The sequence below is a fragment of the Podarcis tiliguerta genome, assembly GCF_965153285.1.
Source record: "Podarcis tiliguerta genome assembly, chromosome: 2".
NCBI lineage: Eukaryota > Metazoa > Chordata > Lepidosauria > Squamata > Lacertidae > Podarcis > Podarcis tiliguerta.
In genome coordinates, this window is record NC_139535.1 from 19515221 (window position 1) to 19538969 (window position 23749).

The 23749-nt window shown below is 47.4% G+C and overlaps 1 protein-coding gene across 2 annotated transcripts in view; it reads left to right on the plus strand.

The window, feature by feature from the left end:
• The window catches only part of CPNE9 (copine family member 9), a 65141-nt gene that overhangs the window by 7175 nt on the left and 34217 nt on the right, over positions 1-23749 (plus strand). The window contains exons 1-5 of one of the 2 annotated variants that reach the window (XM_083425671.1): positions 9016-9041; positions 9474-9694; positions 17229-17275; positions 19512-19615; positions 20348-20387. In XM_083425671.1, the coding sequence (XP_083281797.1) occupies positions 9487-9694; positions 17229-17275; positions 19512-19615; positions 20348-20387 (399 nt within the window). In that variant the 5' untranslated portion in view covers positions 9016-9041; positions 9474-9486. Of the gene's footprint in view, positions 1-9015; positions 9042-9473; positions 9695-17228; positions 17276-19511; positions 19616-20347; positions 20388-23749 lie in introns of those variants that run through there. The other variant, XM_083425672.1, reaches the window with a different exon arrangement.

Sequence of the window (23749 nt, forward strand, 5' to 3'; positions counted from 1 at the left end):
AAACACATGAGCTCTGCCACTGAGAGCTATGGTCCCTCCATTTCAACCAAAGCAGAAATTGCAACTGGGCATCAGAGGAGCATACACAGGATACAGAGAACTGTGTAAAATGAAAGGGGAACCAGTCCGTTACGATGCCAAGGAGGCAGTGGCATAGCGTGGGTTGTCGGCACCCGGGGCAAGGCAAGTAATTTGCGCCTCCTAACCCGGGGCAAGGCAAGTAATTTGCGCCCCCCCCCCACTGCACTGTCCCTCCCCCAGATAGTCCCTCGCTCTCTCTCCGCACCGCACCGCATGCCTGGCACCCTCCCCTCCACAGTGGGCGGCGACCCGGCGGCTCGGATCGGATTCGCACAGCCAGCACTGCAGTGAGAGAGAGTAAGTGAGCCAGGTAGGGGCAGAGAGCTGCGAGTGCGAGTGCGACCCCCCCCAGATGTTGCGCCTGGTGCGGCCGGCCCCCCCTGCACCCTCCACACTACGCCACTGCAAGGAGGCAATAAAAGGTTTATTCAAAATTAAAATTAAAATTAAAAATTTATAGTTTGGTTTTATGTTGCAGTTCTCTCCTCCTGCCCACTTGTAGGTTATTAAACTATTGAGTTAGACACACTATTAATTGCCACCATTTAGGACAGACTCCTTCCCTGGGGGCTCTTTGCTTTGCAGAATTGACACAGAGGTAGACGGAGGCAGCCGCTTAAACGTCACCAAAAAGAAGAGCGCAGAATTGGACATGGACCTGCATAAAATGCGGCTGGTAACTTTACCCGCAGCTGCAAATTCAGAAATAATGTCTATAACTCAAATTGGGAGTACGATACATCTCGCAGAAGCCGGCAGGGCGACTTGCCTGCTGCCAGGTGCTGCTGCAAAGGGTCAGCTTCAAACCCCCCAACCACTGCTCCCCCTTCTAGGGATCGTTCTCTTTAAAAGAAAGAAAGAACGATATCTGGACTGGATAGCTCTTTTGAAAAATATATATTTACGGTAATCAGTTTTTCAATACAAACATCAACCGCAAAAGACACATACAACAAAAACCATAATAACAGTAAGGACACAATTTGACAATTCAGATTTGGATACACTGATATACCTATGACTACACCTTTTTTAACAATATTGTCCCACCTCTCTCTCCTCCCTCTACTTCCCACCACTTATCGCTTAAATATTAATTCCAGATTTCTTCATATTTATCCATTGTTATTTTGCGTCAACATGCAACTCATTTGTATGTAGCTAATCATTTGTATGTAGCTAATCTGGGACGCGGGTGGCGCTGTGGGTCAAAGCCTCAGCACCTAGGGCTTGCCGATCGTAAGGTCGGCGGTTCGAATCCCCGCGGCGGGGTGCGCTCCCGCTGTTCGGTCCCAGCGCCTGCCAACCTAGCAGTTCGAAAGCACCCCTGGGTGCAAGTAGATAAATAGGGACCGCTTACTAGCGGGAAGGTAAACGGCGTTTCCGTGTGCTGCGCTGGCTCGCCAGATGCAGCTTGTCACGCTGGCCACGTGACCCGGAAGTGTCTGCGGACAGCGCTGGCCCCCGGCCTCTTGAGTGAGATGGGCGCACAACCCTAGAGTCTGTCAAGGGGTACCTTTACCTTTACCTTTTATCAATATCATGTCCATATTATCAATCCATGTGCTTAATGGAATGTTTTTGCGGCTCTTCCAATTCATCAAAACAAGGTTTTTTTTGCTTCTAATAGCTCTGGATAGCTCTTGAAACAGAGGACTCTTTCAAATCGAGGGCTGGCCCCTGTAAAGTAGGGCACATAGAATTGTAGACTTGGAAGGGACCTCGAGGCTCATCTAGTCCAGTGTTTCCCAAACTTGGGGCTCCAACTCTTTTTGGACTACAGTTCCCATCATCCCTGACCACTGGTCCTGCTAGCTAAGGATGTTGGGAGTTGTAGTCCAAAACCACCTGGAGACCTAAGTTTGGGAAACACTGATCTAGTCCGACTCCCTGCAATGCAGGAATAAGCTGCTGCCCCATATGGGGATCAAATCTGCGACCTTGGTGTTATCAGCCCCGTGCTCTAGCCAACTGAGCTACCCAGTTGTTAGTAGCCAAGTAGAAACCTACCACATATTCCTTCTAGGACAAGCTTCCCGAACTTGCCCTCCAGCTGTTGTGGACTGCATCATCCTCAGCCATCATCCCCGACCATTGGCTATGCAGGTTGAGACTCATGGGCGCTGGAGTCTCACAACATTTGGAGGATCGCAGATTAGGAAAGGCTGTCGTAAGATCCCTGAAAGTACAGTGGTAGACCGGGTTAAGAAGTAACCCAGACTTGACTGGGATAAGCTTGCATTGAGTGACAAAGTGCCATTTCTGCATTCTGAACATTTCCATGACACTTGTCACCCGCACGACCTAAAAACCTCAGGACTTTAACCTCTTCCCCCTCCTCATATTTATCGTCCCCTCACCTTCTATCATTCAAGCTCTTCCAAAAATACAGCGGTACCTCGGGTTAAGAACTTAATTTGTTCTGGAGGTCCGTTCTTAACCTGAAACTGTTCTTAACCTGAGGTACCACTTTAGCTAATGGGGCCTCCCGCTGCCGCCGCACAATTTCTGTTCTCATCCTGAAGCAAAGTTCTTAACCCGAGGTACTATTTCTGGGTTAGCAGAGTCTGTAACCTGAAGCGTCTGTAACCTGAAGCCTCTGTAACCCAATGTACAATGCCTCCAAATTTCATCCACTTGCCATTTTCCATCTTCTTCCTCTGTGAGCAAAAAGGAGGTGGAACATCACACATTCCCAGAAATCTATTGGTTTTTGTTTCATTTTGTTTCTTGTCCTAATGAACGTAAAGTGTTAGGGTGAAAAATGTCCTGGCTGGGTTGGAATGAGGGGGAATCGAACAAAAGCTGGTCTGGAAAAGCAGACGGCATGATGTATAGCTCAGTCGGCAGAAGCATGAGACTGTTAATCTCAGGGTTGTGGGTTCGAGTCCCACGTTGGACAAAAGGTTCCTGCATTGCAGGGGGTTGGGCTAGATGACCCTTCTGGTCCCTTCCAACTCTACGATTCTGTAATTCTACAATTAGGGCCATGGCTCAGCGGTACAGCATCTCCGTTAGGACTCAGAGAGAGAGAGACCCCTGGCTGAAGCCCCACGGAAACACCTCAGCTATATGGACCAAACGGTGTGTCTCGGTGTGTTCCTATACAGTAGAATTTGACTTGGGGTGGTAAAACCATCTGTGCTGAGTTAGTTTTGTTGTGACATTGTGGCTGTGCTGGACAGCTATGCTGAGGACAACCTTGGCTTGTCGACGGCTGCTGTGCCTCAGGGATTGGACCTGCCCTGTGCAGAAAGGTGTACTGTCATCCAAAGGTTCTTATTTGATTCTGTAATAGCAACATATATAAAAAAGGAAAAGAGCCTGATTTCTGCCTGGCGCAGCCCATAATGAGAGAATTTGTGTTTCTGCTTCGTTTAGCAGCAGACGAAACTCCTTTGACAGCCCCGTGTCTACAGGCAGAAGTTGTTTTGGGGAAAGCGCCCGTAGATTAACTTGATCTGGGCTGCTGTTAAGGAGCACACAGGGGCCAGGGAAGGCAGACAGGGTGGCCACGAAGCAGGCTTGAGTTGCACGTAATCAGATTGGAAGCGATGCGTGCCATCTCCAGGGGATTCCCCCTCGCCTTGATTCATGCTACCCACCTTCTGTATCTTGGGCCCAAAGTGCAGAATGCTGTAGAAGACGAAGCAGCAGCAGCAGCACAGATGCAGAGCAGCAAGAAAGCGAAATCCAGCAAAGAGGCTGATGTCACAAATTATTAGTATTACTTTATTTATTATCATTTTGATTAATTCACCACCTTTCGCCGTAAGGTTCCAGGGCGGGTCACAGCAGTTTTTTGCAGCACAAGCTTCCTTAAACCCTCTGAAAGCTTATTCCACAATAAGCTCACTAGTCCTTTTCAGCAGGCGGGATTCAAGCGCACGCCGTGAAATTTAGGTCTGTGCAACTAAAGCGAATTATAGCACCCTGTCACCCGAGCACAAGAAAAGCACTTAAAACAACAGCAACAGCAACCAGACTGTTTGCCGTTTAGAAAGTGACTGGAAGTCCTCTGAAAAGTGTGGAACGAACTAATTAATTAAGGAGGCGAGAGGTGTAATTCCCTGGGATGAATGCAGAATGAATATTCGCCGTCATGTAACTTCCCCGCATACCAATTGGAACAAATACTCAGTAAAGACCGGATTTAACCTCTGTGGATGTTTTGTACAAGCAAATAAGGAAGAATGACAACCTGGAGGAGCCTTTAAGGGGATACAACTCTCCAGTTATTTCGAAGGAGGAGCCCCTCATTTTGTGCAGGGCTTCTTTAGACCAAAATAGACACGATACTAGGTTATCAGAAGTTTTAGTCTCTTACAGGGATAAGGAAGGAGTGCTGTGCCACATTAACAAATTTGTTGAGGCATCGTAAGTTTTTGCGGATCGCGCTCTGTTTCATCAGCTGCATGTAGCATTATACGGTGTTGTGCGGTGTTGTAAACAGCGAGGTCAGGAGGGAAAGACATGCAGGAAAGTACTGACTGTGATCATCGGATCATTAGCAGTGACCATTGACACCCCCACAAAAGATACACAGATGTCGTAGCATTGGAAAGCCAATTATAGGCAACTCCCACTTGGACAGGACTTAACCATCCAGGGCTCCTTTAAATTTACCTTTATTTTTATTTTTTATAAGATATTTATTAAAGTTTTCAATATATTACACAAATTAGAGAAGAAAAAGAGAAATAAAAAAGAAGGAAAAGAAAAAAATACAAAATAAAAACCTTTAAAAACAAATCCGTCTTTCCATTTCATATTTTTCATTTACTTGTTTCCCCGACCTCCCCACACCTCCCCTTCTTGCATTCCAATTCAATTGGTTAATTCAGCAAATCCTTTCCCTCTTTAATTTTATCTTAGTCTTTTATCTTAATATATTATAGCTTTAAATTATCACCATTAACAATCCATTTTTACATATTCCTTAACATTGTTGCTAAAAAATCCCGCTTAACTTCAATCCAGCATCATTCTAACATTCCTTAATTTTACAATGTTTCTGTAAGTAGTCTTTAAATTTCTTCCAATCTTCTTCCACTGACTCTTCTCCCTGGTCTCAGATTCTGCCAGTCATTTCCGCCAATTCCATATAGTCCATCACCTTCATCTGCCATAAATTTACCTTTACATTCTGAAGCTCCGTGCATTTAAGTGAAATCACGTATACTGGGAACAGCATTGAAAAAGCTTCCAAACACCCTCCAAACGACTTTCTCAAACTCCAACTCTCCATAGACCTCAAAGGCTACTAAGGACTGCACTTGCAAAGGATTGCTAGAGACTGTTTTCGCACTTCTGGATTTATGTTGATGGTCGTGTGCATGTTCATATGTGCCTTGAATGTGCATAAATAGGGAGTTGCCTGCAGTACTTTTATTATTATTATTATTAATCATCTGTTGTGCCAATTCAGTCCACACACGACAGCACTGAACCTCTTTGATGAAGAGCGATCAGTTTCCCTCTTCTATACAACCCCTAAAGATGTAGGAGCACTGTCCCCCCCCCCTGGTGTGGACCACCAGGGGTGCATCTCCCCAGAGAAGGGGTGAACTGCGTGCAGCTTGCAAGGCATGAACTACAACTCCCATGATCCATGACGGTTGGCCATGCTGGCTGGGGTAAACTGCCCAGCCACATTTGCAGGGCGAGGGGCCACAAGTTTCTCAACCCTTCCCTCGAGTAAAGAACACAGGAGTGGTTCCTCTCACACAGCCCTGGCTCTTGGCTTTACCCAGGAAGGGCTAAAAATGCTTCCTGTTCAGGCTGGGCCTTTGCCTGGGGTGCGAGAGATGTCCTTCCCCAACTCACCCACCGAGTTTCACCTGATGGCTACCTATTGCCTAGCTATGAGAAAAAGACGAATCAAGCACAATGCATTTAAAGCAATATCATGCCACTTTAAACAGTCATGGCCTCCCGCAAAGAATCCTGGGGCATGTAGTTTGTTAAGTAGGTTAAGAGGCCCCTATTCCCCTCCCAGAGCCACAATTCCCAGAATCCCCTAGGTAAAAAAAAAAAAGGTAAAGGACCCCTGGACGGTTAAGTCCAGGCAAAGGCGACTATGGGGTTGCGGCGCTCATCTCACTTTCAGACTGAGGGAGCTGGTGTTTGTCCACAGACAGCTTTCCAGGTCATGTGGCCAGCAGGACTAAACTGCTTCTGGCACAACAGGTCCGTTTCCCTTCCCACCGCAGTGGTACCTATTTATATACTTGCACTGGTATGCTTTCAAATTGCTGGGTTGGCAGGAGCTGGGATAGAGCAATGGGAATTCACCCCATTGCGGGGATTCAAACCGCCGACCTTCCGATCGGCAAGTCCAAGAGGCTCAGTGGTTTAGACCGCAGCGCCACCTGCTCCCAGTAATTCCCTGGGAAGAGGGATTGACTGCTAAGCCACCCCAGTACAGATGGCGCCTCCCACAGCTGCCCCGCTGGAATGATTGAAATGAATGGGGGCTGCTGCTCAGGGTGGGGAGCCTGCGCTAGCCCAGCGTTGATAACCAGCTTCCTTGGGCTGTCCTTCTGTGGGAGGCCAAAGCATCTGCCCTAACGCTCCATAAGAGCATGCCAATTTAGTACACATTGGGGGCTGAGGGGGAGACGAATGTTGCCCTGAGAGCAAGCAGGACGCACTCAGCATCGAAAGCCTCCCGACTTCTGTTCCATGGAAACCTCAGATCTGTACTCAGAATGAATTATGCAACTCGGGTACATCTGCATATATCCAGTTTGGCTACATAATTCATTCGGTTTCTAAGATTAACAGTTTCAAAGAATGGGAAAGTGTTGAGCAAGGGCAGGGGTGGCAGAGAGAGCAAGGAGATGAGAGCAGTGGCGTAGCGTGGGGGGTGCAGGGGGGGCCGGCCGCACCAGGCGCAACATCTGGGGGTTAGGATTAGAGGGCGCAAATCCACAGGTTAGGGGGCGCAAATCCACGGGTAAGGGAGCGTAAATTACTTGCCTTGCCCCGGGTGCTGACAACCCACGCTACGCCACTGGATGAGAGGATCGCTCGTGGGGGAAAGGCATGAAAGAGAGATGTACTCCCTGCCCCACTGTGATTGTTTTGGCCTCGCTGCCCCCCCCCCACGCACATCTGGTTTGTCAAACTGCACCACACCACAGCCAAGGGTTTCTGAGCTTTTCTAACCCGCCAGAATGGCTAGCAACTTGCTTTTAAAAAAAAAAAAAAAATGAACAAGTTTCCAAGTGTTTCTAATCAACCATAAGGGCTAGAAACTTGCTTTTTTAAAAAAATGGGTTTCCAATCTTTTCTAACCAACCATGGGCACTAGCATCCTGCTTCTTCTTCTTCTTTTAAAATGAAAGAGTTCACAAGCTCCGTATTAAATGTGTGATTCTGTGTAAGTAAGCCCACAATTTACACAGGGGTTACGTTCCGGGGATCATGCCTAAAGCAAAAATCACATATAATCACTCGGGGTTCAGTGGTGGGTGGGATTACCAAGGCCTTTCCCCCCCTTTGCTGCCCCCGTATTATTTCTTTATGAGATGTGGTCTAAGCCACTGAGCCTCTTGGGCTTGGCAAGTGGAAGGTTGACGGTTCGAATCCACACTGGGGTGAGCTCCCATTGCTCTGTCCCAGCTCCTGCCAACCTAGCAAAATAAGGAGGGGGAGCATGGCCAATTCTGCTGACCCACAGACAGGGAAACCAGGCAATCCAGGAAAATGATAACTTCTGTTTGGCTTGAACATTTCTATTTGTCCATCACCTCAGAGATTGGAGTGGTCTATGCATAATTACCTAAAATTCTGCCATTTGACCTCTACAACCGCTTGGTTTGTATTGATTTTGATTTCTGTAGGGGGGCAGCTGTCCCCTGCCCTCCCCTCTTGACTACATCCATGTCCTAAGAACCCTTCACATGTTCAAACTAATCTCCCTTCTTGACTAGAAACTTAAGGAAGCTTTGCTTATATTATTTTCAGGGGGGATATTAAAAACCCCCTGAATAATTACAATAATGAAGAAGATAATCGATTAGCTGGAAGCTTGCCAATCATAGGGAGTTGCCTTCGATTGGGACAGGCCACTTGTCCATCTAGCTCAGTCAGTATTGCGAACACTGGCTGGCAGCAGCAGCCTCCCGAATAGTATACTTCTGTGGCCAAGGGAGAGATTTAAATTTCAGTTGCTTATTCAAGTTGTTTGCAGAGTTCTGGGCTGAATACAGAACTGCTAGGTTTTCTCACCCAGTTGGAGTCAGATCTGTGACAATAGCCTGGCAATCGTGACTGTTAATTGTACTTAAACCTCACTTGAAGTGTCCTAGCAACAGAGGGGAAAGGATTCTGCGTCCAATAAGGGCACAAGGTCTCGCCATGAGGGGGGCCTGTAAGTAGACTCACCTTGCCCCCTCATCTTCCTTGTTTTCATTCTCAGGTCTACTGCTCAGAAATTCCTCCCCGAGGATTTTCTCGGGGGCAGAGAGGGCTGTGAATTGGCTCTTTCCTCCTCTCTCCAGCACGAAGCTGCGACTGACTACAGATTTGATTGCCTCTTTTAATGATCTTAATTCAGATGCATTAATAAAGCTAACAACACAAGAGAAGGGAAGCGGCTGAGAACGGTCAAGGTGACTTTGCTGTCGGGGGAAACGGAAGGGAAGGGAACAAATCCTAGGCTTATAACTTTGATCCTTAAGCCCTGCCTGCACCAGCGCATATTTGAAGCCGTATTATGAACAGTCGCGGCTTCCCCCAAAGAATCCTGGGAGCTGTAGTTTGGTTAGGGCGCTGAGAATTCTTGGGAGACCCCTCGTCTCCTCACAGGAACTACGATTCCCAGAGTCCCTTGCAGAGAACTGAGAGGAGGAATAGGGGTCTCTTAGCAACTCTCTGCACCCTTAACATGCCACATTTCCCATGATTCCTTGTGGGGGAGCCATGATTGTTTAAAGTGGTATGATACTGTTTTAGTAGTAGTAGTAGTAGTAGTAGTAGTAATAATAATAATAATAATAATAATAATAATAATAATAATAATTTATTATTTGTACCCCGCCCATCTGGCTGGGTTTCCCCAGCCACTCTGGGCGGCTTCCAACAAAGATGAAAAATACACTAAAATGTTGCATATTAAAAACTTCCCTCAACAGGGCTGCCTTCAGATGTCTTCTGAATGTCAGGTAGTTGTTTATCGCTTTGACATCTGATGGGAGGGCGTTCCACATGGCGGGCGCCACTACCGAGAAGGCCCTCTGCCTGGTTCCCTGTAACTTGGCCTCTCGCAGTGAGGTAACCGCCAGAAGGCCCTCGGAGCTGGACCTCAGTGTCCGGGCAGAACGATGGGGGTGGAGCCGCTCCTTCAGGTATACTGGACCGAGGCCGTTCTAAACGAGGCCGTTTAGAAGCATAGTGTAGATGGGACCTCTCTCTCTCTCTCTCTCTCACACACACACACACACACACACACACCCCACTTCACTTCACTTCACTACTTCACTTCACTTCACTTTCCGACCTTTCTCTTATTTCCAAACTCACCTTCTTATCTTTCTTTCTACCCCTTTGCTTATCGATCTCCCCAGGAACCTGTTGGACGTGGATACTTTCTCCAAGTCTGATCCTGGTAAGTGTGCCAAGGCTGTTGATATTTGGTGAGGAGGTGGAGGGCGGTGGTATGTCAGTGTCCTTGGTGGGAGGTGACGAATTTAGTCAAAAAGCCAAAAGATGGTTTGTCAAGTAGGTTGGCTGCTATAATACCATCTGCTTCACCACCTGGGCAGCACAGAAGGACAGGAAGATCTTCTGGTCCACCTCAAAGCGCTACTGAAGCGAAGTCAAATAATGGCAGTGCTTACAAAACAATTAAAGCATTTGCCATAGCCATAAAATCTTCCTTGTTTATCGTACTACGAGAAAGCAGAAAATTAGCTTGAACCTTAGAAATGAGGGCAGAAGGGGCACTGCCCCACCAACCTTCAGCCTGCCCTCAACCAACCCCACCTGCCTGCTTTCATATTCACAACCAATCAGGGGGCGGCTGTGCCTGCCGTTGGCTCTGGCTCCCCCTACTGGTGGCCTCCCTGCCTTACGCCCAACCAGCCCCCACTGGTCCCCAGTGACCAATAGATGCTGCCCAATTAAATCTCGCCGTGGCTGAAAATGAATTCTAATGCCTTCACATCTGTCGTGGAGCTTTTTCCTAATGTAGCTAATGGGGGAAACCTCGTTCTCATCAGAATTAATCCTCCTCCGACGGACAATGGGTAGACAGGCAGACAGCTCATTATGCCTGCAAGCCTGGAACATTTTTCATGCCGTGAGGTTCCCCCCATTGCTTAAATGCCAACTTCTCGTCTCATAGCCTGCTTTTTCTCCTGTCTCTTGTCTACAAGAGCTGAGGCTGCAGTCTTTCATGGCACTCACCTGGGAATGGGTTCCATGGAACTCAGCGGGGATTACTCCTGAGTAGACATATAGCAGATGTGTCCTATAAAATAGGAAACCTTTCTTTTTACTTGAAGCCACAGGTTAGAGTCCTACCCTCCGGAGCAGGAGAAAACAAGCATGCTCCATCTTCCATCTGACAGCCCTTGAGATGTTTGAAGATGGCTATCACCTCTCCTCTTAGTCTCCTCTTTTCCAGGCTAAACATACCCAGCTCCTTCAACTGTTCCTCACAAGGCTTGGTTTCCAGACCCTCCCTTGATCATCTTGATCGCCCTCCTCTGCACATGGTCCAGCTTGTCAATATCCTTCTTAAATTGTGGTACCAGAACTGGACGCAGTCTTCCAAGTGTGGTCTGACCAAGGCAGAATAGAGTGGTACTAATATTTCCCTTGATCTGGACACTAAACTTCTGTTGATGTAGCCTAGAATAGCATTAGCCTTTTCTGCCATTGCATCACACTGTTGACTCATATTAAGCCTGTGGTCCACCAAGACCCCTGGGACCTTTTCACATGTACTACTAGTAAGCTTTGGGACGCGGGTGGCACTGTGGGTTAAACCACAGAGCCTAGGATTTGCCGATCAGAAGGTCGGTGGTTCGAATCCCTGCGACGGGGTGAGCTCCCGTTGCTCGGTCCCTGCTCCTGCCAACCTAGCAGTTTGAAAGCACATCAAAGTGCAAGTAGATAAATAGGTACCACTCCAGCTGCTCTGGTTCACCAGAAGCGGCTTAGTCATTCTGGCCACATGACCCGGGAACTGGTACGCCAGCTCCCTCGGCCAATAAACCAAGATGAGCGCTGCAACCCCAGAGTCAGCCCCAGTCAGGGGTCCCTTTACCTTTACTTACTAGTAAGCCAGGCATCCCTCATTTTATATTTGTGCTGCTGGTTCTTTCTGCCTTAGCGCAGAGCCTTACATTTGCCCAATGGAGACCTTGGAGTCCTAAACTAGGACGTCATAGGTTCAGATGTTCTGCCGCTGAGCTAAGAGACCTACCCCTTTGGGTTTCTAGTGTAAATAGATGGTAGCCCTGGAGGAATTTTATGCTCCATCCCGTAGACAAGCACTCAATGTGAAGGGCGTTTTACAAAACAGAGGAGGACAGCTGCCTGCCCTGAGGAGCTGGCATGCTGTAATTTAAAAGTGGGGAGGCAAGAGAGAAAGGGGAGAGAAATGGAGGCAAGGGGGAAGTTGCCATTTATTTCAGTTGCACAAACAGAGGGCTCAGAGCCTAGGACTTGCCGATCAGAAGGTCGGCGGTTCGAATCCCCGTGACAGGGTGAGCTCCCGTTGCTCGGTCCCTGCTCCTGCCCACCTAGCAGTTTGAAAGCACGTCAAAGTGCAAGTAGATAAATAGGTACCGCTCCGGTGGGAAGGTAAACGCCGTTTCCATGCGCTGCTCTGGTTCGCCAGAAGCGGCTTAGTCATGCTGGCCACATGACCCAGAAGCTGTACGCCGGCTCCCTCGGCCAATAAAGCGAGATGAGTGCTGCAACCCCAGAGTCGGCCATGACTGGACCTAATGGTCAGGGGTCCCTTTACCTTTACCTGCGCCTAGAAAGCACGGGTCCAATCGGTTTCCCACTTGTCTTGTTCTTTCTAGATCATTATTTTTTCAGCCAAGGTGCCCCAGAGTGCTGTTCCGGCACCTCTCAGATGTGCATCATAGCGGGCTTTAAATGTGTGGCATCAATATGTAGCCTAGGTTTCCTTGAACTGAGTCAGGCTTAGTTCTGGGACACAATGTAGAAGCATATCCTGAAGAAATGTGGGAAAGCACTCAATGGAAAAATGGGAGGAAGCAAGTGTGAAGCCGCAGTTTGTTTAACATGGTCTGTGGAATTATCCAGCTGTAGAGACCAGCTCATGTACCTGCTTGTGAGGCGACAGCGGCCTACATAATCTCTCAGCAGATTTGAGGCCCCAGAGACGGGATTCAGACATACACAGAAACATACACACACAGAGAGAGAGGCTGTCTCAGAGGAGACATTCTGGTGAATGTCTAAAAGGAGCATCCAATTACAGAGAGTCTCTCTCTGCTGGTGGCTGAACCACAGAAAGCCCAGGTGTCCCTTTTAAGTGGGATCAGCCTCATAATGACTGTGAGGCGAGCTGAGACTTTTTGCAAGGGCTTCTTTCGAAGGACACTTCCAGAACCGTCATGTGGGATTCAGTCACACGGCAGCGGATTCAGGCTGCGCTGTTAGTTGACTGGGTCTTCTTGCAAAACAAAGCTGCTTCCTCAAAACGGCGGACTTTTTTTGTGTGTGATAAGGAGCTTGACGGGAAAATGCACTAGGAAAGTGTGGGGTGATGCTCACTTTGCCACAACATCGTCTAACCTCCCTGCAAGCAAATCAGAAACGAATGCTCAGTAAACAGGTCACCTAGAAACGCCCAATATTTTAAAGCATTAGGGGCTCAAGGAGGGATGGCTCCAGGCATTGTGGGACGCTACAGTTCTGGTGAAGTTAACAACACTGACACATATCTAAAAAGGACTTTTTAAATAGACTCCTTTTTTCTTTTTAAGGCTTCTAGTTAATTACATGGGGAGGAATAACCTATTCAGTAGCTAGAATGTGAATTTTCTGCATTCACTGTGTGGACAATGTGTTCCTGAAATGACCTAGTTACATTTTATTTTATCAGCTGTTGTACATGAATATAAAATCAACAATGCTTACATAAAATCCTTTCTACGAACGTGTGCCTTCTTAATGATCTTCATAAGCCGCTCTGGGAGCCTTTTTGGCTGACGACCGAGTTTAAAAGGCTTTAATGTTTTTTAATGTAAATATTATTGCTAAATATTTGGCTGTTTAACTTTGAATCAACGTGAAATAATCAGTCTGCCTGGTTTTTTGTTTTTTTTTACTCTCCTCATTTTGTGCCTCTTTTGTTTTCAACGGGGTCATCTCACTTCCTCCCCAGCCAGCTATATGGCCCTGTGACCCCCCCCCCCATACCTCACAGCCCTTGAAGAGGTTTACTCCCAGCCAAAATGCCCACTTCCCTCACAAAAGCTATATTGATTGTAAACATTCCGTGACCTCAGAATGTTTGTGAACGTCCCATTGCATCAACAGCGAGGGAACTCCATTTGGCCAATGAACCAGATCCAGTTGTGGGCTACATTTGGCAAGGGGGCTGGGCTGGGCTTGGCACTTGGCAATCGCCTGCTGTAGTAAAACGTTCAGTGAATCCAGCCCCTAGACGTAGCGGTGCAGCTTGCATTAAGCACAGCTTCACTTTGGTGCCAAAGGCAAGTCGCGCTGGCAAAGGCAAGCCGCTCTGCTGTGGTCGGATACACTAGGGAGCTCCTCTTTGCAGGAGTTGCTGGCTGGATCGGATGTTTGCTAAAAGCAGCGCTGCTTTTAGCAGACTTCCGATGCCGTCGGAAGCTCCCAAGTGCATCCGATCCCAGCAGAGCGGTTTGCCAAGTTTAAATTTTATTTATTTATTTCATAAAAGGTATGCCCTGCTTGATTGCAAACACACACACACACACACACACACACACACACACACACACACACCATGCCTTAGAGCATCAAATGCCAGCTGCGCTTGCAAAGGACTGGCCTGGAATGTACTCTTTAGTCTCCCCGATCTTCCTTTGCAGGTGAGTGGCAGGTGCGTGTGGCCAGGAGGAAACAGCCCCAGGGACCTCTGGCAGTCTTCTTTGGGCCTGGAGGCCAGAGGTTCCCTGTGACTGCATCACATCATTGCAGCCTGAGCATGTCGATGTGGAACATAGCACAACATTCACTGAAATAAGACAGCTTTTCCCGGACACATGCTGCGGTACATGGCAATCTTTCTGTTGTCCAGACTGACAGGTGGCCCTGCCATTATCTAAAGCGAAGTGGCCGCGTCAGGTGCTGGGTTGTTCCTAGCTAGCCCTGCAAAAACCTCAGACACAATAGAGAATGTTGTCTTGTGGCCAGTACTGAAGTAAGTTTACACTACCATTCCAGAAAGTGATAGACTGTTTCCTTCGCTGGAGGTTTCCAAACAGACGTTGGATCTGTCAGGGATTCTCTAGCTGTGATTCCACCACAGCAGAACTACATGGCCCTTCCATCTCTACAGTTCTAGGATTCTGTTATTCTGTGTATATGGACCAGGAGAAGGCCCCAACTTGTCTTTTGCCTCAGGAAGTCAACTTTTGCAACCATAAAACCATTGACTTGCCAGGGACCTTGAGGTCCTCCAGTTCAACTACAACCCCATAGTAGTACTGTTTTAAGGTTTTTATTACAGTGGCATTTGACAACCATGGAAACTTGACAAAATCTACCTGATATGTTCCATTTGTTGGTGATGCAGTCATGTAAAGATTGACTTGATATATACATGAGTACAGATGTTTTGGTCACAGATAACTGATTGGAAAATATTGCAGATGTGGTCTGGATCCAAGGAGAGTATTGTTAGGCTATTTTAAAAAGCTGGATTCGGAGCAGGAAGCTGAATACATTTGCTATCCATTAATGACTGCAAAAATTTAAAAGTCTGACATTCAGCAGGAATTGAGATAACTTAAGTTATACACTGAGGCTGATACCCAGCTAAGATGCTCATTTACAAAAGTCAGTTGATTTCAATGGGTTTACTCTGCATACGACTAATATCAGATATAACTCCGAGAAATTCTGTTGATCAGTGATCTGGCATTTAAAACTGTCCTTTTAAAAGTTCAGAAATGGCAAAACCATTCAGAGAAGATGGGTATGATAGCGTTCAGCATTTGAGCTGAAATATTAATCTCGCTGAATTTAATTGTGTTGACATATTGGATCAGGTGATGGTAATGGATTGCCCAAGATGGATAAACGTTAAGGCAGGATATGGCACTGTGATATTAAATCTTTGCCTTGATATTAATTGTGATTGCTATACATATAATATTTATCGTATGATTCATTAGGCCGCTTTTGTCATAACCCATGTGTAGTTTTGATACATTTCCCAATAAAGCAATGGTGACAAGATGCGTAGACACATTATTAAAAGAATGCTGTCACCGCTTTGTCTAATTCATGATATCGCAGAGCGGTTTCGGGCTAAATTGCAAAAGCAGCTCATGGAGAGTTTGCTTCGCCTGATCTTAAATGCCAATCTCATTGTTTAGGCAATCTCTGTGATGAAGGTGCAAGCTAGGACTGTCAACAGATTAAAAGATATTGTAGCTGATGGATGATCAATAACATATAAACAGACATCACAGCAGGTTCTGCTCCTGCAGTAGAAACCTGGCTTCCTCTCAACATCACACATTAAAGGAGAGTTGCACAACAGACCAGTAACTCAAAGGCTGCCTTGTCCATCACTCTTCCTCCTTGCCTCATGCTTCAAACAGGCTGCTGACATTTTTTTTAAAGTGCCATGCACACCTTTACCTAGCTACAGTTAATGCTTGCCTTGCTGTTGTTTTTAATTACTGAAACTATTTTAAAAGAACTGCAAACTGCTTCAGAAAGAGAGGGCTTGTGACGTCACCAGCGCCAGCCGGTTAGTACTCAGTACAGTGGTACCTTGGCTCTCAAACTTAATCCGTCTGGAAGTCCGTTCCAAAACCAAAGTGTTCTAAAACCAGTGTGTGCTTTCCCATAGAAACTAATGCAAAATGGATTAATCCGTTCCAGACTTTTAAAAACAACCACTAAAACAGCAATATAACATGAATTTTACTATCTAACGAGACGGTTGATCCATAAAATGAAGGCAATAAACAATGTACTGCAGTCACGCAATCAATCACTGAACTGGGTTCCACACAGTCACAAAAACAACAAAAAGGAGCTGCAAAAAACAGACAGACCTAACCGCAAGTGTGGCACTCAGAATGGAAGCATAACACTCAAGACGGAGCATGTTCAGCTTCCAAAAAAAGTTTGCAAGCCGGAACACTTACTTCCGGGTATGCAGCGTTTGGGTTCCAAGTTGTTTGAGAACCAAGGTACCACTGTACTCAGGGAACATAGGAAAACTTGCTGTATCCCAGGTCAGCTATCTGGTGACGGACAGCATCTCTCTCGAGTGTCTTTTCCAGGCTCACTTGCAAATGCTAGTGAGAGCTTTGCATGTGACCAAGTCAGATCTGCCACTGAACAGGGATGTTCGGACAGGGATGTTGGAGCATTAAAACTCCAATATTGCCTAGTATTGTATTTGCAGCTGGCACCCATTGTCTGTTCTTAATTTAGCTTATAAAACAGAAAACCTTTTGCAGAACAGTGGGAAATTATTATGAATTAATTTACATATAGCTTAATGCCACGACAGGCATCTAAGCAGTTTACAAATATAAAAAATAACTTACACTGGCACTAAAATATAAACATCCATAATTAAAACACATAATGAAAAATAATAATCCTTACAATAAACCTAGCAATTGTGTAATCAAAACTTAAGCTGCGCATGCCAGCTATTTAAAGCACATCCCTGCCCAAATAAAATCCTGGGGACCGCAACACACCTACAATTCCCAGCACCCTTAACAAACTACAGTTCCTGTGACTCTTTGAAGGGAAAGTGTGCTTTAAATATAAGGTGCCTACAAAACCTTTGGCTGCAAAAGGTGCCTTGGGAGTATGACATGGAAAACACAAGCGCATGTGTAAAAAATGCAATTGTACGGAATAAGATTTCTTTTTCTGCTCTGAATGTGTTCTTCTGACATCTCTCCTTGCAGTTGTGATTCTTTACATCCAAGGAACTGCGGACAAGGAATGGCGAGAGGTGAGCAGCTGCAGGCACACACACACACACACACCCTTCTGCTTCCAGCGCACCTGTTACATCAAACTGGGAAAGGACTCTTCTTGCAGGATATGGGCCCTGCCGCATTTTACCAGCACAGACCCTCATTGGTCAAACCTGCTGGGAGGCCAGCCAATGAGCTGCCTGCTGCCTATCCTCTGTCAAGTCCAATCCACATGGATTGGACACATGGGAGCCAGTGTGGTGTAGTGGTTAAGAGCGGTAGTCTTGTAATCTGGTGAACCAGGTTCGCTTCCCCGCTCCTCCACATGCAGCTGCTGGGTGACCTTGGGCCAGTCACACTTCTTTGAAGTCTCTCAGCCCCACTCACCTCACAGAGTGTTTGTTGTGGGGGAGGAAGGGAAAGGAGAATGTTAGCCGCTTTGAGACTCCTTTGGGTAGTGATAAAGCGGGATATCAAATCCAAACTCTTCTTCTTCTTCTACATGGTCACCATCAGACATACTTGGCAGCTGCTGGGGTTGCATCCAAGAGATCTGAACTCTGATGCTGAAGTTCCCCTGGGCTGTGGGTGGCGTGGTGAATGCGGTCTGTGCTTGCCGCTAGATTTATTTTAGAGTCTGGACTTGATGGATCTTACCTCCCCCTGCCCCGTTTGGAATGAGAATGTCCCACTTGCTTCAAAATGTGGTAGCTGGTAGGCCAGCCCTGCTGAGTTTCTCACCCTGGGGCCTGGTCCTCCAACCCTGCCCAGGAAACAACCACTGGGTATAGCTTCCTTGGTGCTCGGCGGGCAAATTGCTCCCCAGCAGCTGCCGCTTCCACCGAACCTTGACTTTTTGTGGTGGGACAGCCTTGCTTTGGCCAGAGGTATGTGGCTCTTCTAGGCTGGGGTGAGAAACCTGTTGCCCTCTAGATCACTGGTGAGTCAGGAACCATCATTGAGTCATGTACAGACCGAAGTTAGTGAAGTGTAGGTGGGTTCCCACGAGGCAAGACACAGTGATAACAGCAAGAACCTTTATTGAACTACGTAACTGGGAAAGAGAGGCAAAACAACTGTTTATATACATTTCTGAAAGCCTGGGCCGCTCCCACTCCCAACATGATTGGCTGCCTAAACTTCCAAACTGCGAATCATGACTCAGAGTTCAAGGGCCAGTGGCAGAGGCCCAAATCCTGAAATGTTCTGTGATTGGACAACATGTATCGAATCAGGAGCTTAGAATCCTTAGTCCAGACTCAAGCTCAGACCACTGAATACGTAACAGTTGGGGCTTGGCATCAGGACCGTTGCCGTACGAATGTATGTTTAGAAAAATAAGCCAATGGGTGTTTAGGTTAAAGGCAGTTCCCGGATTTGAAAACGAAAGACTGTTTCTATTCCTGGACTACAACTCCCATCATCCCTGACCATTGGTCATGCTGGCTGGGGCTGACCAACACGACCTGCCAAGGCCACAGACTCGCCACCCTTGATCTAAGCTTTGGATTGGGAGGGTTAGTGAGTCAACTACCCAAGAGCCCTGCCAGTCCTGTCCTCCATGCAAACATGCAAGGATTGAGTATACAGTGGTACCTCGGGTTAAGTACTTAATTCGTTCCGGAGGTCCATACTTAACCTGAAACTGTTCTTAACCTGAAGCACCACTTTAGCTAATGGGGCCTCCCGCTGCCGCCGTGCCGCCGAAGCCAGATTTCTGTTCTCATCCTGAAGCAAAGTTCTTAACCTGAAGCACTATTTCTGGGTTAGCAGAGTCTGCAACCTGAAGCGTATGTAACCTGAAGCGTATGTAACCTGAGGTACCACTGTACTAGAAATCCTGTACTACAAACAGGTCTGTGTATTTTACTCCTCTATTCCTCTCATCTAAAGCTTAGCCGCCGCGCCGCCAAAGCACGATTTCTGTTCTCATCCTGAAGCAAAGTTCTTAACCTGAAGCACTATTTCTGGGTTAGCCAAGTCTGTAACCTGAAGCGTATGTAACCCGAGGTACCACTGTACACCAAACATGCAAAGTGCATGGCTTCCCCCAGAGAATCCGGGGAACTTCAGTTTACCCCACCACCACAATGCTACAATTCCCAGCACCTGTAACAAACCACAGTTTCCAGGATTATTGCCCCCCCCCCCCGGAGGGTGCTTTAAAGGTATGGTGTGTTTGCAGTCCATATATGCAACACAGGGTTGCTACTGCCACCAGTTTAATCTTCTGCATTTCTCCTTGTGTTTTTTCTTACCTCCCTGTCCCAGTTTGGTCGCACAGAGGTGATCGACAACACGCTGAACCCAGAGTTTGTCCGGAAATTTGTGCTTGACTATTACTTTGAGGAGAAGCAGAACCTTCGTTTTGATGTGTGAGTCGCTTCTGGTCCTCTCCCCAACTTTGTGCCCCTGCCCTGACCCCCTTTTCTCTTCCCACCCCTCTGCTTGCTTGTTTCCTGGTTCTCTTTTCATAGAACCATAGAATGGTGGAGTCGGAAGGGACCCTGGGGGGTCATTTAGTCCAACCCCCCTAAATTAAGGCTCGAACCCAAAACCCTGGAGATTAAGAGGTTCATTGCCAGGGGCATCACTGGATCCTTAAAAGACTTTTGGCACAAGCCCATAACAACTAGGGCTCCATCGCTGGCACAGCTGAAACTTTAGATTCACTTTCAAAGGGAAAGCCATCCTGCAAGCCAAACTTTTTTTTAAATTTAGGTTTTAAGAGGGGAGGAAGGAAGGAGATCCGGGGTTCGATGCAAAAGGGTAGGGCTCAGCTCCCATGGTCCACCTCTGCCAATGCCCCTGCCTTCTACATTCCTGTCTCAGATTGCAGTGCTGAGGCCTGCTTTCAAACCCTATTCCAAATCAGACCTTGAATATGTTCCAGGGCCGGATTTAGGTTTGATGAGGCCCTAAGCTACTGAAGGTAATGGGCCCTTTATATGTCCAGCTGCCCATCCAGTTGTTTTTTCCGTCAATTTTTTGGGGGGGCCCCAAGAGAATGGAACCCTAAGCTATAGCATGTTTAGCTTATACGTAAATCTGGCACTGATATGTTCTAACACCAAGGCAGTAATGCACTTTCTCTGTGCTTTTCCCAGCTACAATGTGGACTCCAAGACTAGCAACCTTCCCAAAAGCGTGAGTACATACCTCCCTAAATACGTCTGCAAAGGGGTTTGCTGCAGAGATGGGACCTAGAAAATGCAGTTAGTTGAGGTCCTGTAAAGTCTGTTGCAAGTTGAAGGAAGGAAGGAAGTGCTGTGTTTTTCAAAAAAAGAACACAAAATGTTGAGCAGTAAAATAACCATCTGGCTTGGGCAATGAGCATTAATATCTGGAGAGCCCAGGATATCTTAGAATTGTAGAATTGTAGGGCCCACAAGAGCCATCTAGTCCAACCCCCTGAAAATGTAGGAATCTCAACTGAAGCATCCATGACAGATGGCCATCCAACCTCTGCTTAACAACCTCCAAGGAAGTAGAGTCCATCACCTTCCAAGGGAACCTGTTCCACTGTCAAGCAGCTGAAATATACTCGGAGTCAAGAGTGGTCTTTATTCGTGCTCTTTATTCAGCTCATAGTGGTGAGGAGGAATGGAAGTTCCCCCAGAATGTCTGCTTTATATACATTATTTACACAATGGGCCCCACGTGATTGGCTAATTCCGGGATTCACCTGTAGGCCAATCAGGTTGCGGATTCACTTCCACCTGGAGCTGGATTGGGTGGCTCCTGTGGACCAATCAGACTGCTGCATTCTGAATCCTATTGTTCTAGGACCATTCCGAGTGCTGCCTTTTGGATCCTATTCAACTCAGTACATAACAACAGCTCTTACTGTCAAAAAGTTCCTCCTGGTCATAGAACCGTAGATTTGGAACCGCAAGAGTCATCTAGCCCAACCCCTCGCAATACAGGAACCTTCTTGCCCAACGTGGGACTCGAACCCACAGCCCCGAGATGAAAAGTCTCGCTCTCTACAACTGAGCTGTCTGTTCAGTCGGGATCACATTTTGTGCCATTTGCTCACACGGCATGATTTACAGTGGGTTTGGGGTCTCTCCAGAACAGTTTTTGGGGGGGCGCTTTGAGCCAAGCCCAAAGTGGAAATTTGGGGTAAGGTGGGGGAGCTCTGTGGGCGTTCCTGAATAGTAGCAGGGATGGTGCCTCTAACTCCTGTATCTTGAATTTTATTTCCATGCTGCGTTTCCCATTATGACCTGCGTAGAAGGTAAGCTACCTCCGCCCCTTGAAGCGGCCATGCTGCCCTCTGCTGGTGGAGCCGGGTAGAGTGTGGTTGGGCTGGACCAAGCCAGGTTAGCAACATAGGAAATTGCCTTACAACAAGGCAGAGGGTTGCATACTCTCCAACATGTCGCAGAGGAAAATTGGGATGCGCGTCTTTTGGAGCCATGCTCCTCTGTGAGACACATGACTCGCGAGAGAGCACAGGCCCACAATTTTTTGGGGGTTGCGATTTTGCGGGAGCCAAAACAGGACATTCCGGGATCCAGTCTGAAGCTGGGATGCCTTCTGGGATGTCCTGTGATCGGCCCATTGAACACACAGCATTGTTGACATGGTACCTGGCAGCAGCTCTCTGGAATTCCCAGGTGGGAATCTGTCCCAAGCTCTACCTGGAGACACCAGCAATTGCATGTGGGACTTTTTGCATGCAGTGCTCTTGCTGCGGCCCTTGCCCTGGGTTGGGAGGGGGTCAGCGGTGGGAGAGAGCACCCCTCTCAGCCAGCTTTTGTGTACGTAGACCACGCCTGGTGTAAAAACAGTCGCCACCCTGGCTCCATGCCTGAGAACAGCGACTCCAGGGCATGGGCAAAAAATAGCAGAGCAGTGAATCATAGAATCATAGAGTTGGAAGAGACCACAAGGGCCATCGAGTCCAACCCCCTGCCAAGCAGGAAACACCATCAGAGCACTCCTGACATATGGTTGTCAAGCCTCTGCTTAAAGACCTCCAAAGAAGGAGACTCCACCACACTCCTTGGCAGCAAATTCCACTGTCAAACAGCTCTTACTGTCAGGAAGTTCTTCCTAATGTTTAGGTGGAATCTTCTTTCTTGTAGTTTGGATCCATTGCTCCGTGTCCGCTTCTCTGGAGCAGCAGAAAACAACCTTTCTCCCTCCTCTATGTGACATCCTTTTATATATTTGAACATGGCTATCATATCACCCCTTAACCTCCTCTTCTCCAGGCTAAACATGCCCAGCTCCCTTAGCCGTTCCTCATAAGGCATCGTTTCCAGGCCTTTGACCATTTGGTTGCCCTCCTTAAGGCAGTGGACTGCCTTAAGCACAGCTCTCATGTTGCTGAGCCCAAAGAAACATGCACAGGCAGCAGAATTCACCAGCAATGGTTTACTGAGGTTTAAAAGAGTAAAATGGTTGCAAAGTCCAAGTTCTGACAGGATCCCCAGTAAGGCTCAAAAATACTTCTTCAGCTCATGAAAGCGCATCCAGTTACAGAAAGAAAAGAACAGACAGGATAGATAGACTGTACAGTGGTACCTCGGGTTACATACGCTTCAGGTTACATACGCTTCAGATTACAGACTCGGCCAACCCAGAAATAGTGCTTCAGGTTAAGAACTTTGCTTCAGGATGAGAACAGAAATCGTGCTCCGGTGGCGCGGAGGCAGCAGGAGGCCCCATTAGCTAAAGTGGTGCTTCAGGTTAAGAACAGTTTCAGGTTAAGAATGGACCTCTGAAATGAATTAAGTACTTAAGCCGAGGTACCACTGTACAAGAAAGAGATACAGAAGTGCTCTGCAGGCAGAAGATATAGACTCACCTCAGAGCAGGAGCCTTGGGTCTCACAGACTCACCTGATAAAGCAACAGCTTCAGGCTTGTCTGTTGAGATAGCGTGAGGAAGTTTTGCACCCATAAAACTCACAATCCCTGACATATTCAGAGTTGGGCCATTTTAAGGCCACGTTTAAGACCTGGGGGGGGGGGGGCGGACTATATTTTGGAAGGGGGAAATGAACAAATTCCTATGCCCCACAAATAACGCAGAGATACATTTTAAGTAAAAGCACACATTCTATTGATGTAAAAACACCAGGCAGGCCCCACAAATAACCCAGAGGTGCATTTTAAATAAAAGGACACATTCTACTCATGTAAAAAACACACTGATTCCTGGACCGTCCGCGGGCCAGATTTAGAAGGCGATTGGGCTGGATCTGACCCCCGGGCCTTAGTTTGCCTACCCATGTTCAAGTCCTTGCAATGCAGCTGGGATGAGAGGGTGCTTGGTGCTGAGTGGGAAAGTAGCCACTAGATCTCTCAGAAAGCTGGAGTGCAAGAGGGCAGAAATGGGCATTAAATTACAAATTTGTTGGCTCTGTAACGAAGTGGGGGGGGGTGTCCAGTGGCGTAGCGTGGGGGGGTCGGGCGCAACATCGGGGGGGGGGCGCTCGCACTCGCAGCTCTCTCCCCCTACCTGGCTCACTCACTCTCTCTCACTGCAGTGCTGGC